This window comes from Phytophthora sojae (genome assembly GCF_000149755.1).
Source record: "Phytophthora sojae unplaced genomic scaffold PHYSOscaffold_3, whole genome shotgun sequence".
NCBI classification, from domain to species: Eukaryota; Oomycota; class Peronosporomycetes; order Peronosporales; family Peronosporaceae; genus Phytophthora; species Phytophthora sojae.
In genome coordinates, this window is record NW_009258117.1 from 6,319,972 (window position 1) to 6,336,570 (window position 16,599).

Consider the following 16,599-nt stretch of genomic DNA (forward strand, 5'->3'; position numbering starts at 1 on the left):
GACGTGGTCAGTGGCGTCTCCGCCGTCGGCGACACGGATGGGGACGCGATGGTGGCGGGCGACTCGGGCAGCAAGCACAACGGCGGCCGCAGCGCCACCGTGTGTGCCGTCAACAGCATGGTCTCGGAGGCTTCCGCGGCGACCGTGGCCGTGTTGGATGTGATCGGGGGCGTCTCCGCTGGCATGGTCACGAACGCGACGGTGGCATTCGGCTCGGGCAGCGAGCGCAACGACAGCGGCAGTCCGCACGCAGGTCGCCGCCGGTAGTAGCGTCAGCGGCGTCGCCAGCGACATCGACAGCAGGGTCTCGGACACGATGGAGGTGACCGTGGCCTTGGTGGACGTGGTCAGCGGCGTCTCCGCCGACATGGACACGGACGCGGACGCGATGGTGGCGGGCGACTCGGGCAGCAAGCACAACGGCGGCCGCAGCGCCACCGTGTGTGCCGTCAACAGCATGGTCTCGGAGGCTTCCGCGGCGACCGTGGCCGTGTTGGATGTGATCGGGGGCGTCTCCGCTGGCATGGTCACGAACGCGACGGTGGCATTCGGCTCGGGCAGCGAGCGCAACGACAGCGGCAGTCCGCACGCAGGTTGCCGCCGGTAGTAGCGTCAGCGGCGTCGCCAGCGACATCGACAGCAGGGTCTCGGACACGATGGAGGTGACCGTGGCCTTGGTGGACGTGGTCAGCGGCGTCTCCGCCGACATGGACACGGACGCGGACGCGATGGTGGCGGGCGACTCGGGCAGCAAGCACAACGGCGGCCGCAGCGCCGCCGTGTGTGCCGTCAACAGCATGGTCTCGGAGGCTTCCGCGGCGACCGTGGCCGTGTTGGATGTGATCGGGGGCGTCTCCGCTGGCATGGTCACGAACGCGACGGTGGCATGGTCACGAACGCGACGGTGGCATGGTCACGAACGCGACGGTGGCATTCGGCTCGGGCAGCGAGCGCAACGACAGCGGCAGTCCGCACGCAGGTTGCCGCCGGTAGTAGCGTCAGCGGCGTCGCCAGCGACATCGACAGCAGGGTCTCGGACACGATGGAGGTGACCGTGGCCTTGGTGGACGTGGTCAGCGGCGTCTCCGCCGACATGGACACGGACGCGGACGCGATGGTGGCGGGCGACTCGGGCAGCAAGCACAACGGCGGCCGCAGCGCCGCCGTGTGTGCCGTCAACAGCATGGTCTCGGAGGCTTCCGCGGCGACCGTGGCCGTGTTGGATGTGATCGGGGGCGTCTCCACTGGCATGGTCACGAACGCGACGGTGGCATGGTCACGAACGCGACGGTGGCATTCGGCTCGGGCAGCGAGCGCAACGACAGCGGCAGTCCGCACGCAGGTTGCCGCCGGTAGTAGCGTCAGCGGCGTCGCCAGCGACATCGACAGCAGGGTCTCGGACACGATGGAGGTGACCGTGGCCTTGGTGGACGTGGTCAGCGGCGTCTCCGCCGACATGGACACGGACGCGGACGCGGACGCGATGGTGGCGGGCGACTCGGGCAGCAAGCACAACGGCGGCCGCAGCGCCGCCGTGTGTGCCGTCAACAGCATGGTCTCGGAGGCTTCCGCCGCGACCGTGGCCGTGTTGGATGTGATCGGGGGCGTCTCCACTGGCATGGTCACGAACGCGACGGTGGCATTCGGCTCGGGCAGCGAGCGCAACGACAGCGGCAGTCCGCACGCAGGTTGCCGCCGGTAGTAGCGTCAGCGGCGTCGCCAGCGACATCGACAGCAGGGTCTCGGACACGATGGAGGTGACCGTGGCCTTGGTGGACGTGGTCAGCGGCGTCTCCGCCGACATGGACACGGACGCGGACGCGGACGCGATGGTGGCGGGCGACTCGGGCAGCAAGCACAACGGCGGCCGCAGCGCCGCCGTGTGTGCCGTCAACAGCATGGTCTCGGAGGCTTCCGCGGCGACCGTGGCCGTGTTGGATGTGATCGGGGGCGTCTCCGCTGGCATGGTCACGAACGCGACGGTGGCATGGTCACGAACGCGACGGTGGCATTCGGCTCGGGCAGCGAGCGCAACGACAGCGGCAGTCCGCACGCAGGTTGCCGCCGGTAGTAGCGTCAGCGGCGTCGCCAGCGACATCGACAGCAGGGTCTCGGACACGATGGAGGTGACCGTGGCCTTGGTGGACGTGGTCAGCGGCGTCTCCGCCGACATGGACACGGACACGGACGCGGACGCGATGGTGGCGGGCGACTCGGGCAGCAAGCACAACGGCGGCCGCAGCGCCGCCGTGTGTGCCGTCAACAGCATGGTCTCGGAGGCTTCCGCGGCGACCGTGGCCGTGTTGGATGTGATCGGGGGCGTCTCCACTGGCATGGTCACGAACGCGACGGTGGCATGGTCACGAACGCGACGGTGGCATTCGGCTCGGGCAGCGAGCGCAACGACAGCGGCAGTCCGCACGCAGGTTGCCGCCGGTAGTAGCGTCAGCGGCGTCGCCAGCGACATCGACAGCAGGGTCTCGGACACGATGGAGGTGACCGTGGCCTTGGTGGACGTGGTCAGCGGCGTCTCCGCCGACATGGACACGGACACGGACGCGGACGCGATGGTGGCGGGCGACTCGGGCAGCAAGCACAACGGCGGCCGCAGCGCCGCCGTGTGTGCCGTCAACAGCATGGTCTCGGAGGCTTCCGCGGCGACCGTGGCCGTGTTGGATGTGATCGGGGGCGTCTCCACTGGCATGGTCACGAACGCGACGGTGGCATGGTCACGAACGCGACGGTGGCATTCGGCTCGGGCAGCGAGCGCAACGACAGCGGCAGTCCGCACGCAGGTTGCCGCCGGTAGTAGCGTCAGCGGCGTCGCCAGCGACATCGACAGCAGGGTCTCGGACACGATGGAGGTGACCGTGGCCTTGGTGGACGTGGTCAGCGGCGTCTCCGCCGACATGGACACGGACACGGACGCGGACGCGATGGTGGCGGGCGACTCGGGCAGCAAGCACAACGGCGGCCGCAGCGCCGCCGTGTGTGCCGTCAACAGCATGGTCTCGGAGGCTTCCGCGGCGACCGTGGCCGTGTTGGATGTGATCGGGGGCGTCTCCACTGGCATGGTCACGAACGCGACGGTGGCATGGTCACGAACGCGACGGTGGCATTCGGCTCGGGCAGCGAGCGCAACGACAGCGGCAGTCCGCACGCAGGTTGCCGCCGGTAGTAGCGTCAGCGGCGTCGCCAGCGACATCGACAGCAGGGTCTCGGACACGATGGAGGTGACCGTGGCCTTGGTGGACGTGGTCAGCGGCGTCTCCGCCGACATGGACACGGACGCGGACGCGATGGTGGCGGGCGACTCGGGCAGCAAGCACAACGGCGGCCGCAGCGCCGCCGTGTGTGCCGTCAACAGCATGGTCTCGGAGGCTTCCGCGGCGACCGTGGCCGTGTTGGATGTGATCGGGGGCGTCTCCTCTGGCATGGTCACGAACGCGACGGTGGCATTCGGCTCGGGCAGCGAGCGCAACGACAGCGGCAGTCCGCACGCAGGTTGCCGCCGGTAGTAGCGTCAGCGGCGTCGCCAGCGACATCGACAGCAGGGTCTCGGACACGATGGAGGTGACCGTGGCCTTGGTGGACGTGGTCAGCGGCGTCTCCGCCGACATGGACACGGACGCGGACGCGATGGTGGCGGGCGACTCGGGCAGCAAGCACAACGGCGGCCGCAGCGCCGCCGTGTGTGCCGTCAACAGCATGGTCTCGGAGGCTTCCGCGGCGACCGTGGCCGTGTTGGATGTGATCGGGGGCGTCTCCACTGGCATGGTCACGAACGCGACGGTGGCATGGTCACGAACGCGACGGTGGCATTCGGCTCGGGCAGCGAGCGCAACGACAGCGGCAGTCCGCACGCAGGTTGCCGCCGGTAGTAGCGTCAGCGGCGTCGCCAGCGACATCGACAGCAGGGTCTCGGACACGATGGAGGTGACCGTGGCCTTGGTGGACGTGGTCAGCGGCGTCTCCGCCGACATGGACACGGACGCGGACGCGATGGTGGCGGGCGACTCGGGCAGCAAGCACAACGGCGGCCGCAGCGCCGCCGTGTGTGCCGTCAACAGCATGGTCTCGGAGGCTTCCGCGGCGACCGTGGCCGTGTTGGATGTGATCGGGGGCGTCTCCTCTGGCATGGTCACGAACGCGACGGTGGCATGGTCACGAACGCGACGGTGGCATTCGGCTCGGGCAGCGAGCGCAACGACAGCGGCAGTCCGCACGCAGGTTGCCGCCGGTAGTAGCGTCAGCGGCGTCGCCAGCGACATCGACAGCAGGGTCTCGGACACGATGGAGGTGACCGTGGCCTTGGTGGACGTGGTCAGCGGCGTCTCCGCCGACATGGACACGGACACGGACGCGATGGTGGCGGGCGACTCGGGCAGCAAGCACAACGGCGGCCGCAGCGCCGCCGTGTGTGCCGTCAACAGCATGGTCTCGGAGGCTTCCGCGGCGACCGTGGCCGTGTTGGATGTGATCGGGGGCGTCTCCACTGGCATGGTCACGAACACGACGGTGGCATGGTCACGAACGCGACGGTGGCATTCGGCTCGGGCAGCGAGCGCAACGACAGCGGCAGTCCGCACGCAGGTTGCCGCCGGTAGTAGCGTCAGCGGCGTCGCCAGCGACATCGACAGCAGGGTCTCGGACACGATGGAGGTGACCGTGGCCTTGGTGGACGTGGTCAGCGGCGTCTCCGCCGACATGGACACGGACACGGACGCGATGGTGGCGGGCGACTCGGGCAGCAAGCACAACGGCGGCCGCAGCGCCGCCGTGTGTGCCGTCAACAGCATGGTCTCGGAGGCTTCCGCGGCGACCGTGGCCGTGTTGGATGTGATCGGGGGCGTCTCCACTGGCATGGTCACGAACGCGACGGTGGCATGGTCACGAACGCGACGGTGGCATTCGGCTCGGGCAGCGAGCGCAACGACAGCGGCAGTCCGCACGCAGGTTGCCGCCGGTAGTAGCGTCAGCGGCGTCGCCAGCGACATCGACAGCTGGGTCTCGGACACGATGGAGGTGACCGTGGCCTTGGTGGACGTGGTCAGCGGCGTCTCCGCCGACATGGACACGGACGCGGACGCGATGGTGGCGGGCGACTCGGGCAGCAAGCACAACGGCGGCCGCAGCGCCGCCGTGTGTGCCGTCAACAGCATGGTCTCGGAGGCTTCCGCGGCGACCGTGGCCGTGTTGGATGTGATCGGGGGCGTCTCCGCTGGCATGGTCACGAACGCGACGGTGGCATTCGGCTCGGGCAGCGAGCGCAACGACAGCGGCAGTCCGCACGCAGGTTGCCGCCGGTAGTAGCGTCAGCGGCGTCGCCAGCGACATCGACAGCAGGGTCTCGGACACGATGGAGGTGACCGTGGCCTTGGTGGACGTGGTCAGCGGCGTCTCCGCCGACATGGACACGGACGCGGACGCGATGGTGGCGGGCGACTCGGGCAGCAAGCACAACGGCGGCCGCAGCGCCGCCGTGTGTGCCGTCAACAGCATGGTCTCGGAGGCTTCCGCGGCGACCGTGGCCGTGTTGGATGTGATCGGGGGCGTCTCCGCTGGCATGGTCACGAACGCGACGGTGGCATTCGGCTCGGGCAGCGAGCGCAACGACAGCGGCAGTCCGCACGCAGGTTGCCGCCGGTAGTAGCGTCAGCGGCGTCGCCAGCGACATCAACAGCAGGGTCTCGGACACGATGGAGGTGACCGTGGCCTTGGTGGACGTGGTCAGCGGCGTCTCCGCCGACATGGACACGGACGCGGACGCGATGGTGGCGGGCGACTCGGGCAGCAAGCACAACGGCGGCCGCAGCGCCGCCGTGTGTGCCGTCAACGGCATGGTCTCGGAGGCTTCCGCGGCGACCGTGGCCGTGTTGGATGTGATCGGGGGCGTCTCCGCTGGCATGGTCACGAACGCGACGGTGGCATTCGGCTCGGGCAGCGAGCGCAACGACAGCGGCAGTCCGCACGCAGGTTGCCGCCGGTAGTAGCGTCAGCGGCGTCGCCAGCGACATCGACAGCAGGGTCTCGGACACGATGGAGGTGACCGTGGCCTTGGTGGACGTGGTCAGCGGCGTCTCCGCCGACATGGACACGGACGCGGACGCGATGGTGGCGGGCGACTCGGGCAGCAAGCACAACGGCAGCCGCAGCGCCGCCGTGTGTGCCGTCAACAGCATGGTCTCGGAGGCTTCCGCGGCGACCGTGGCCGTGTTGGATGTGATCGGGGGCGTCTCCGCTGGCATGGTCACGAACGCGACGGTGGCATTCGGCTCGGGCAGCGAGCGCAACGACAGCGGCAGTCCGCACGCAGGTTGCCGCCGGTAGTAGCGTCAACGGCGTCGCCAGCGACATCGACAGCAGGGTCTCGGACACGATGGAGGTGACCGTGGCCTTGGTGGACGTGGTCAGCGGCGTCTCCGCCGACATGGACACGGACGCGGACGCGATGGTGGCGGGCGACTCGGGCAGCAAGCACAACGGCGGCCGCAGCGCCGCCGTGTGTGCCGTCAACAGCATGGTCTCGGAGGCTTCCGCGGCGACCGTGGCCGTGTTGGATGTGATCGGGGGCGTCTCCGCTGGCATGGTCACGAACGCGACGGTGGCATTCGGCTCGGGCAGCGAGCGCAACGACAGCGGCAGTCCGCACGCAGGTTGCCGCCGGTAGTAGCGTCAACGGCGTCGCCAGCGACATCGACAGCAGGGTCTCGGACACGATGGAGGTGACCGTGGCCTTGGTGGACGTGGTCAGCGGCGTCTCCGCCGACATGGACACGGACGCGGACGCGATGGTGGCGGGCGACTCGGGCAGCAAGCACAACGGCGGCCGCAGCGCCGCCGTGTGTGCCGCCAACAGCATGGTCTCGGAGGCTTCCGCGGCGACCGTGGCCGTGTTGGATGTGATCGGGGGCGTCTCCGCTGGCATGGTCACGAACGCGACGGTGGCATTCGGCTCGGGCAGCGAGCGCAACGACAGCGGCAGTCCGCACGCAGGTTGCCGCCGGTAGTAGCGTCAACGGCGTCGCCAGCGACATCGACAGCAGGGTCTCGGACACGATGGAGGTGACCGTGGCCTTGGTGGACGTGGTCAGCGGCGTCTCCGCCGACATGGACACGGACGCGGACGCGATGGTGGCGGGCGACTCGGGCAGCAAGCACAACGGCGGCCGCAGCGCCGCCGTGTGTGCCGCCAACAGCATGGTCTCGGAGGCTTCCGCGGCGACCGTGGCCGTGTTGGATGTGATCGGGGGCGTCTCCGTTGGCATGGTCACGAACGCGACGGTGGCATTCGGCTCGGGCAGCGAGCGCAACGACAGCGGCAGTCCGCACGCAGGTTGCCGCCGGTAGTAGCGTCAACGGCGTCGCCAGCGACATCGACAGCAGGGTCTCGGACACGATGGAGGTGACCGTGGCCTTGGTGGACGTGGTCAGCGGCGTCTCCGCCGACATGGACACGGACGCGGACGCGATGGTGGCGGGCGACTCGGGCAGCAAGCACAACGGCGGCCGCAGCGCCGCCGTGTGTGCCGTCAACAGCATGGTCTCGGAGGCTTCCGCGGCGACCGTGGCCGTGTTGGATGTGATCGGGGGCGTCTCCGCTGGCATGGTCACGAACGCGACGGTGGCATTCGGCTCGGGCAGCGAGCGCAACGACAGCGGCAGTCCGCACGCAGGTTGCCGCCGGTAGTAGCGTCAGCGGCGTCGCCAGCGACATCGACAGCAGGGTCTCGGACACGATGGAGGTGACCGTGGCCTTGGTGGACGTGATCAGCGGCGTCTCTGCCGACATGGACACGGACGCGGACGCGATGGTGGCGGGCGACTCGGGCAGCAAGCACAACGGCGGCCGCAGCGCCGCCGTGTGTGCCGTCAACAGCATGGTCTCGGAGGCTTCCGCGGCGACCGTGGCCGTGTTGGATGTGATCGGGGGCGTCTCCGCTGGCATGGTCACGAACGCGACGGTGGCATTCGGCTCGGGCAGCGAGCGCAACGACAGCGGCAGTCCGCACGCAGGTTGCCGCCGGTAGTAGCGTCAACGGCGTCGCCAGCGACATCGACAGCAGGGTCTCGGACACGATGGAGGTGACCGTGGCCTTGGTGGACGTGGTCAGCGGCGTCTCCGCCGACATGGACACGGACGCGGACGCGATGGTGGCGGGCGACTCGGGCAGCAAGCACAACGGCGGCCGCAGCGCCGCCGTGTGTGCCGTCAACAGCATGGTCTCGGAGGCTTCCGCGGCGACCGTGGCCGTGTTGGATGTGATCGGGGGCGTCTCCGCTGGCATGGTCACGAACGCGACGGTGGCATTCGGCTCGGGCAGCGAGCGCAACGACAGCGGCAGTCCGCACGCAGGTTGCCGCCGGTAGTAGCGTCAGCGGCGTCGCCAGCGACATCGACAGCAGGGTCTCGGACACGATGGAGGTGACCGTGGCCTTGGTGGACGTGGTCAGCGGCGTCTCCGCCGACATGGACACGGACGCGGACGCGATGGTGGCGGGCGACTCGGGCAGCAAGCACAACGGCGGCCGCAGCGCCGCCGTGTGTGCCGTCAACAGCATGGTCTCGGAGGCTTCCGCGGCGACCGTGGCCGTGTTGGATGTGATCGGGGGCGTCTCCGCTGGCATGGTCACGAACGCGACGGTGGCATTCGGCTCGGGCAGCGAGCGCAACGACAGCGGCAGTCCGCACGCAGGTTGCCGCCGGTAGTAGCGTCAACGGCGTCGCCAGCGACATCGACAGCAGGGTCTCGGACACGATGGAGGTGACCGTGGCCTTGGTGGACGTGGTCAGCGGCGTCTCCGCCGACATGGACACGGACGCGGACGCGATGGTGGCGGGCGACTCGGGCAGCAAGCACAACGGCGGCCGCAGCGCCGCCGTGTGTGCCGTCAACAGCATGGTCTCGGAGGCTTCCGCGGCGACCGTGGCCGTGTTGGATGTGATCGGGGGCGTCTCCGCTGGCATGGTCACGAACGCGACGGTGGCATTCGGCTCGGGCAGCGAGCGCAACGACAGCGGCAGTCCGCACGCAGGTTGCCGCCGGTAGTAGCGTCAACGGCGTCGCCAGCGACATCGACAGCAGGGTCTCGGACACGATGGAGGTGACCGTGGCCTTGGTGGACGTGGTCAGCGGCGTCTCCGCCGACATGGACACGGACGCGGACGCGATGGTGGCGGGCGACTCGGGCAGCAAGCACAACGGCGGCCGCAGCGCCGCTGTGTGTGCCGTCAACGGCATGGTCTCGGAGGCTTCCGCGGCGACCGTGGCCGTGTTGGATGTGATCGGGGGCGTCTCCGCTGGCATGGTCACGAACGCGACGGTGGCATTCGGCTCGGGCAGCGAGCGCAACGACAGCGGCAGTCCGCACGCAGGTTGCCGCCGGTAGTAGCGTCAACGGCGTCGCCAGCGACATCGACAGCAGGGTCTCGGACACGATGGAGGTGACCGTGGCCTTGGTGGACGTGGTCAGCGGCGTCTCCGCCGACATGGACACGGACGCGGACGCGATGGTGGCGGGCGACTCGGGCAGCAAGCACAACGGCGGCCGCAGCGCCGCCGTGTGTGCCGTCAACAGCATGGTCTCGGAGGCTTCCGCGGCGACCGTGGCCGTGTTGGATGTGATCGGGGGCGTCTCCGCTGGCATGGTCACGAACGCGACGGTGGCATTCGGCTCGGGCAGCGAGCGCAACGACAGCGGCAGTCCGCACGCAGGTTGCCGCCGGTAGTAGCGTCAACGGCGTCGCCAGCGACATCGACAACAGGGTCTCGGACACGATGGAGGTGACCGTGGCCTTGGTGGACGTGGTCAGCGGCGTCTCCGCCGACATGGACACGGACGCGGACGCGATGGTGGCGGGCGACTCGGGCAGCAAGCACAACGGCGGCCGCAGCGCCGCCGTGTGTGCCGTCAACAGCATGGTCTCGGGGGCTTCCGCGGCGACCGTGGCCGTGTTGGATGTGATCGGGGGCGTCTCCGCTGGCATGGTCACGAACGCGACGGTGGCATTCGGCTCGGGCAGCGAGCGCAACGACAGCGGCAGTCCGCACGCAGGTTGCCGCCGGTAGTAGCGTCAGCGGCGTCGCCAGCGACATCGACAGCAGGGTCTCGGACTGAGCTTCGATCTCAAGTTGGGGTGGTGGCGGCGAACAAGCTAATAAGCTGGGCTGTGTCGGCAGCCGCATTGGTGTGATTCGGCCTTGAGAGACTTGAGGTAGAGTGCTCAGTTTAGTAATTTTGATAAATACATCTGGTCGTCCGGTGCCGGTTCGTTTTTTGAGCAAAATCGGGCGTCTGGTATTTTAGCTCCGGTAGGGTGTATCCCTCTACAAAACAAATTCGGTATGCAGCCTGATGTAAAAACATAATTCTAGACAACAGCACTCTCAACAATGTCGGCTTTAACGACAAGTTCAAATGCTTGTAGCTGCTCAAGTTGACTGGTGACTTCGTTGATAGAAGCCAGCGCCTCCTCGTCGTCTTCTAGCTCGTAGCTAGAAGGATCGTCCCCAGCTCCCGTTAGACCGCACTTTCTAAAGACCGCCGATATGGTAGTTGCGGAAAGCGCTTCCCATGCGGACACCACCCATTTCACGATAGTCGAGCGCTGAGGCGCTGACATTGTGAACTTCTCGGTGCTGTTGCTCGCGGTGTAGAGCTTTAGTTGGTCTCGCAGAAACGTTACCCAGGCGGCACGCAAGCGGTCCTTGAGAGACTTGATCCAAACAGCATCCGCGGTCTGGCTTAGCCACGTAAGTCCGGGAGGCACCTTCTGCAGCACTACGTTTAGCGAGCTGCATACTCGACCACACCATCAACCCAATGACCGCTGAAATCATCGAGGAGTAGCATAACAGGAGAGCTCAATGGGTCGCGGTGGCCAAAATGAAATCGCAGGAACTCGAAAGTCATGTCCCCCGTCCACCAGGCAGCCTCGTTTCCGTAAATCTGGACGTCGTGTTCTTGTTAAAGAGCTTCAATTTCTTTCCACACGTGGCGACCAAATCCGTGACGGATACGCGCGTTTTCAGCGTGCACCTCCGGCACCTTCGACGGCTTCGACTTCAACATGAGGAACGGGGTGTACCTGTTGCCTTCTGAGTCGCACAAAACCATGGCGGTAATGCGCTCTTTGTCTTTCTTGCAGCTCTTCACCCAGACCGTTCTAGAGCCCGTTGGCGCGAGCGTCGTTCGCGGCAGCATCTCAAAGAAAATGCCTGTCTGGTCCGCATTGTGATGCCCTCCACGTACGCCTTGTGGCGAACCTCTCTAGCAAAAGCAGCAGCACGTAACGCTGCCGCAGGAGGCGTCTCCTGGCCAAAATGGGTTCGAGCGCGGAACGAGAGCCTATGGCGACGCGTGAACCCTCGGCGCCATTTCCACGATGCCGCAAAATGGTCCGGTGGGATACCAGCAGCTTGTGCTATCTCCAACGCCTGCAGCTTCAGCATGAGAGCTGAAATCGGGAGCCCTTCACACCGGAAGTCATTGACCCACTTGACGATACGCTGCTCAACCTCGCTAGGAAGGGTCAAGCCCATCCCGGAAGCACGACCACGGAATTGGGACGCCAACCGGTCAATTTGCGCGCGCTCTTCAAGGGCACACCGCATGCCAAGCCACTTGTAGACTAGCTTTGCTTTGTTGGTCCGCTTTGCCTCGCTCATGCCGTCGAAGAACCGGTCCAGAGTTGCCCTCATGCTGCCTGAAGCCTCAAAGTGCTGGATGACTTGAATCTTGAGCTCGACAGTGTACGTCTGCCGTTGGTATTGCCGGCGTCTGCGGCCGTCGTCATGAATTCGGCGTCGTCCCCTTCGCATTGGAAAGAGCAAATTGAGTTGTGGCAATTGATGCGCAGCCTAAATGCCAAATCAAAGGGTAGAAATGGTTGGTCGAGCTAGTACGCTCAGACTAGTGGTGGGCAACAATCTTGCCAACGTGGAATGCGAGAATGGCTGGTGTATAGTGTCTCAATGGCCTTGCAACCCTCAGAGATCACAAATGTCCTAAAATAGTCTTAAACTAGGATATCTGTAGTAAGTGCCTAAAAACTGCCTAAAATGGCTATCTGCAGGTATGGTGCCCTTTCCACGATACCCGCCTATGACATTTAGCCCCCTTTGACATGAGCATTCCAGTACTATTATTGTGGGAACCGATTAGATTGTCTAATTGGAATATAAATCGGCTGGTTAAGCAGATGATTAAGCTTAATCGGGTCGGATTTACTAAATCCGACCTCCTAATTAGATCGACAGCCTAAGCTTTGCACTCCGATTTGACAGAGCAGTCTGTTGTGCCTACAACGCCATGTGGCAAGCTGATTTAGCTGCTCAGTGGCTTACAAAGCTCTGGACGACTGATTTGCATGCTAATCAGCCCGAATGTCCGACACCCACTCGGCATTCGGCGGCGGATTTAAGGTAAAACCGACAAACGCTAATGCTGACGAGAAATGACAGCGCAAATATATGGCTTCACAACTTGATAAATAGATAGCAGTACACGTCGACTGCTCACAGAGAAGTATTTAATGCACGCGATGCTATTGCTCGTTAGTAGGAGCGCGAAACAGTCAGCTCGTGGTGGTAAGTGGTCGTTCCGCGTATTGCTGGCGGGTAATGAGGCAATCCCTATTTTACTAACGCTACACTGATTTATACCCTTACCAATGACATATGCAATTATAAGGATCCCCGATTTAGTACCAGTCAAATCTCTCATGAACGCTGCCTTATCAGCTAATCCGCTCGGACAATCTAATCGGTTTCCACAATAGAGGGTGGGGTACTATTGTAAATCCTCATCCAAGGTGATCAAAAATGAGAGGTGGGGTACTATTTGAGGGTGGGGCTCAATTAGAGGAGGTTTTACAGTAGTTTATCGGAATCAAAACCGCAGCAGAAACATGCAGGAGAAATGATGCTACAAATTGCCCAAAACAGTATTCTAAATGGGAGAAATTTCCCCAAAAAGACATTTTGGGCAAAACATCAACTTCGGGCAAAAAGGCAAATTGACCCCCCGCGTGCACGAAGTGCTTGCCCAGGCATCATCAACATGGCCACCACCCCTTCCGACGCAGCAGTGCGTGTATTCTCCAACCGCCCTTTCGCTTTAGCACTAGCCTAACCTGCAACTCCTCCTTCCTGTTGCGGCAGCAGTTCGACGCGCTGCTGGACGGCGGCGACGCGCCCATCACCTCGGACTACGAGCGCTGGCGCGAGCTCAAGCGGCTCGTGATCGTGCACGGCTTGCCCCGGGACGAGGGCTCGACCCCGAGCCTGTGCACGCTTCGAGGGCGCGTGTGGAAGGCCTTTCTAGGGGTGGAGAGCGACGTGGACATGACCAAGTACGCGGCGCTGGTGGGGCGGGGCGCCTCGCACTACGACGGCGACATCCGCAACGACACGTTCCGCACGTTCCGGGGCGACTCGGAGTTTGCGCAGCGCGTGCCCGAGGAGAAGCTGGTGCGACTACTGAATGTGTTTATCAACGAGCTGGGCTCGAACCCGGACGGGGAGGAGACGAAAGAGGACGGCGAACTCGGAGGCAACTTGCCGTCGATAAGGTACGCACCTTTTGGTTGGGGTGGGTGGTAAACATAATGGGTTTTAATTTTTTGCGGTGGGTTTTATTGTAGATATGTGCAGGGCATGAATGTGTTATGTGCGCCGTTGCTGTATGTGCTGCCCGAAGCAGACGCGTACCATACCTTTTGCCAGTTGATTGTGAGGCATTGCCCGCACTACATGGCCCCGCAACTGAAAGGGGTTGAGAAGGGATGCGCACTCGTGGACAAGTGTCTGCAGACGGTGGGGAAAAGTGTTTTGCCAGTGGCTATTTTTGTTGCTGTTTTGGACTGACGTGCAGTTTTGTTTTTGTTGTGGTGTGAAGCTGGACCCGGATCTGTATCGGCATTTGTCGACTCGAGGCATCACGGCGCGGATATACGCACTGCCGCTAATTTTGAGTCTGTTTGCGTGTGTGCCGCCCCTGCATGAACTTTTGCGAGTCTGGGATGTGGTAAGCTATGCGGCGAAACTTCGACGAAGTATTTGGTGCCTGGTGTTCGTTCTAATACGCGCTTCTACAGCTATTTGCAGTGGGCGTCCATTTTGTCGTTGTGCTGGCCGTCGCCCATACTGTATTACTTCGGGAACAGCTACTGAAATTGTGGGTTCTGTCATTTTGTTTGCATGCCACGAGCTAGAACTAACCTATTGTTGGTGTACTACGCAGAGATATGGACTTGATGAAGGTGCTAAGTCTTCGTTGCGCGCCTCCGCTGCAATCGGACCTGCTCATTTCCGTCGCCCTCCAACTGCTCCATCGCCTGCCCGAAGACCTTCTCTACGAGATCGCTAGGCATCCTTTCGCGAACCCAGACGCGCCAACTAGTTTGCCATTCCACCCCAAGACCATCTCAGCCATCGCGACACAGATCCGGAAGCAGAAAGAGCAGCAAACAAGCGCCTCCACCCACACGCCGCGTGCCTCGACAGCAAAAAACAATTTGGGCGCCGATACTCGTGTAGCTAGAACAGGAACTCCACGCCAGACGTCGTGCTCGTCATCTTCGCGCACTGAGACGACGATATCGGGACGCCCGCCGTGGAAGTTATGAAGATTTCTGAGGAAGCTCTTCTGTATCGGCTAGCTGCCACAAATACAGCCACACCACGAGGATCTTCCTCACCAGCCCAGGAGAAGGAAGATACGCTACGCAGTGTAGCGACTCATTCCTGGAAATTTTGCAAGGAAACCTCTCACATGTCCACCCAGTTCCGTCCGCAATGCAAATCCACGACCCACGACACCCCACAAGTAAACCGCGATGGCCAAGAACTCGAGTTATATCGACAAGCCGACACTGTCCTCTACGTACTGTATGCATTCCAGTCTTGTACAACCCCAGCACTTGTCCCCGAATTGCAGATTGAATCACAGCAAAGAGTTTTGCTACTTGAACTCCTGCCTCACCTGCCCATCACCTACCGACGGCTGTGTCGGAATTTGGGGCGTGCAGCCTTGCGCTCGGCCTTCTCCTTCTTCTTGAGCGCCGCGGGGTCGTCCTCGTCCGTCGGGTCCGGAGTGAAGACGTAGTTGAGCAGCATGCGGCCGCCGTGGTAGAGCAGGTAGCCCGGGATCACGAGGTACACGAGCCAGAAGTAGCTCGAGACCATGAGCCCGGCCTGCACGAAGAGCGTGATGATGAGGACGTCCATCGCGTATCTAAAGCGGACACCGGGAGACAACAAACAGGTCCATCTGTCAGTCTCTCATAGCTGATACTGTCAACTACCCAGAACGTACTCGCTGCTGCCTCCCTCCTCAGCTGCGCCGACGACCCACGAGTAGCTCAGGTACGTGGACGCCGTGAGGAAGACGTAGCCCACGAGCGTCCACGTGGTCACCGAGCTGTAGTGCCACAGGACGCAGTACAGCAAGTACAGCACGTTGATGGGCACGATCCACTGCTGCAGCCGCGTGCTGAGCGACGCGCTGGCGCGCTGCGCCTTCTTGGCGGCTTGGTTGGCCTGCGGATCATGCGTAGAGTAGAGAGGGGGCGTTAGCCCACGAGGGGAGGACATCCATCCCTGCACCTCGCATTAACGTACCATTTTGACAAGTAAGGTATACGATTCGGAAGGTAAAATGACTCCCTCTCGGAACCAGTAAGCGTTATTGTCGGAGGGAATGTAAACATACAGGCAAATTGTGTATCGCACATGCAAGTTGAAGTTGCCTTTAACCTGGTTTGCTCATCGCTTTGAGTGTTCAGGTCTTGTGCTCTTACTCAGTTTACACGCACTGTGCGAACTCGGTCTGTTGGCAACGGCACCGCTCTAAGCGTCGCGCCATCCTAGGTTGGCATCAGCAATCGGCAAAACGTTGGCACCGCATTCGACCACCAAAGCTCGAGAGATAGAGCCGTCTTCCTGTCAACGCGCTTGTTGCGAAGTCATTAAGCGCGATTTGCCTCGCTGAACGGCGTGGTCGCGTCTCGCGTCTCCAAACCCGCGAATAGACAACTCTAAACTCCACTGCAATCGGTTTCGACCAGGCCGCTATTTGCTGAGTATTGCCCGCGTGGTGCCGCCTTTGGCATGAACCAACACGAAGCACAATTGAATGCCACAATGACGAGTCCCGATTTGCACTCATAAATACCCTGGGCACCTGGGAGCACGTGCTACGCACAGAGAGATCAAGCAGACAGGTAACGGCAGACGTCGACAATATATTTAAAGCTCTCGGTCCGCGTGTGCCCCTGGAACGTGAAACCCCCTGCAATAACCAAGACGAGTCCTGGGCAGGCCCCTGCTGCTGCTGCTGCTGCTGCTGATTGTTCTCCTCCGTCTCTTCCTCCTTCTTCCTCCTTCTCTCTCTGATTGTTCACGGTCTCTCTCGCTGCATGGCTCTTGGCTCGACGTCTTCGTGAAGCCGCAGCAGCAACCGACACGCCAAGCACGCTGAGGGCGGACACAGTCGTTCGCGAGGGTGAGCAGCCCACTGGAGCAGCAGCAGCCGGTGAGGTGGCAGCAGCAACAGCAGCGTCGTGCCCTGACGAGGGTCGTGGGTGCGAGACTCACG

The 16,599-nt window shown here is 63.3% G+C and overlaps 4 protein-coding genes across 4 annotated transcripts; 2 read left to right on the top strand and 2 right to left on the bottom strand.

The window, feature by feature from the left end:
* Positions 1–48: 48 nt before the first annotated feature.
* PHYSODRAFT_329260 (hypothetical protein) lies at positions 49–10,070 on the top strand (the record flags this gene model as incomplete). The annotated part of the gene is made up of 20 exons (XM_009525695.1): positions 49–263; positions 289–603; positions 629–927; positions 969–1,698; positions 1,724–3,514; positions 3,540–5,306; positions 5,332–5,646; positions 5,672–5,986; positions 6,012–6,326; positions 6,352–6,666; positions 6,692–7,006; positions 7,032–7,346; positions 7,372–7,686; positions 7,712–8,026; positions 8,052–8,366; positions 8,392–8,706; positions 8,732–9,046; positions 9,072–9,386; positions 9,412–9,726; positions 9,752–10,070. 20 exons carry the CDS (start codon positions 49–51, stop codon positions 10,068–10,070), a joined length of 9,531 nt encoding a protein of 3,176 aa, XP_009523990.1.
* Positions 10,071–10,372: 302 nt separating this feature from the next.
* PHYSODRAFT_329261 (hypothetical protein) lies at positions 10,373–11,822 on the bottom strand (the record flags this gene model as incomplete). The annotated part of the gene is made up of 3 exons (XM_009525696.1): positions 10,373–10,782; positions 11,022–11,223; positions 11,268–11,822. 3 exons carry the CDS (start codon positions 11,820–11,822, stop codon positions 10,373–10,375), a joined length of 1,167 nt encoding a protein of 388 aa, XP_009523991.1.
* Positions 11,823–13,154: 1,332 nt separating this feature from the next.
* Positions 13,155–14,037, top strand: PHYSODRAFT_463202 (hypothetical protein; the record flags this gene model as incomplete). Its single annotated transcript, XM_009525697.1, has 3 exons — positions 13,155–13,573; positions 13,646–13,817; positions 13,900–14,037. Coding segments are annotated over 3 exons (729 nt in total), but the record flags the coding sequence as incomplete, so codon positions are not given.
* Positions 14,038–14,996: 959 nt separating this feature from the next.
* On the bottom strand, positions 14,997–15,626 carry PHYSODRAFT_299074 (hypothetical protein; the record flags this gene model as incomplete). Its single annotated transcript, XM_009525698.1, has 3 exons — positions 14,997–15,273; positions 15,319–15,542; positions 15,624–15,626. 3 exons carry the CDS (start codon positions 15,624–15,626, stop codon positions 14,997–14,999), a joined length of 504 nt encoding a protein of 167 aa, XP_009523993.1.
* Between the last annotated feature and the right edge of the window lie 973 nt (positions 15,627–16,599).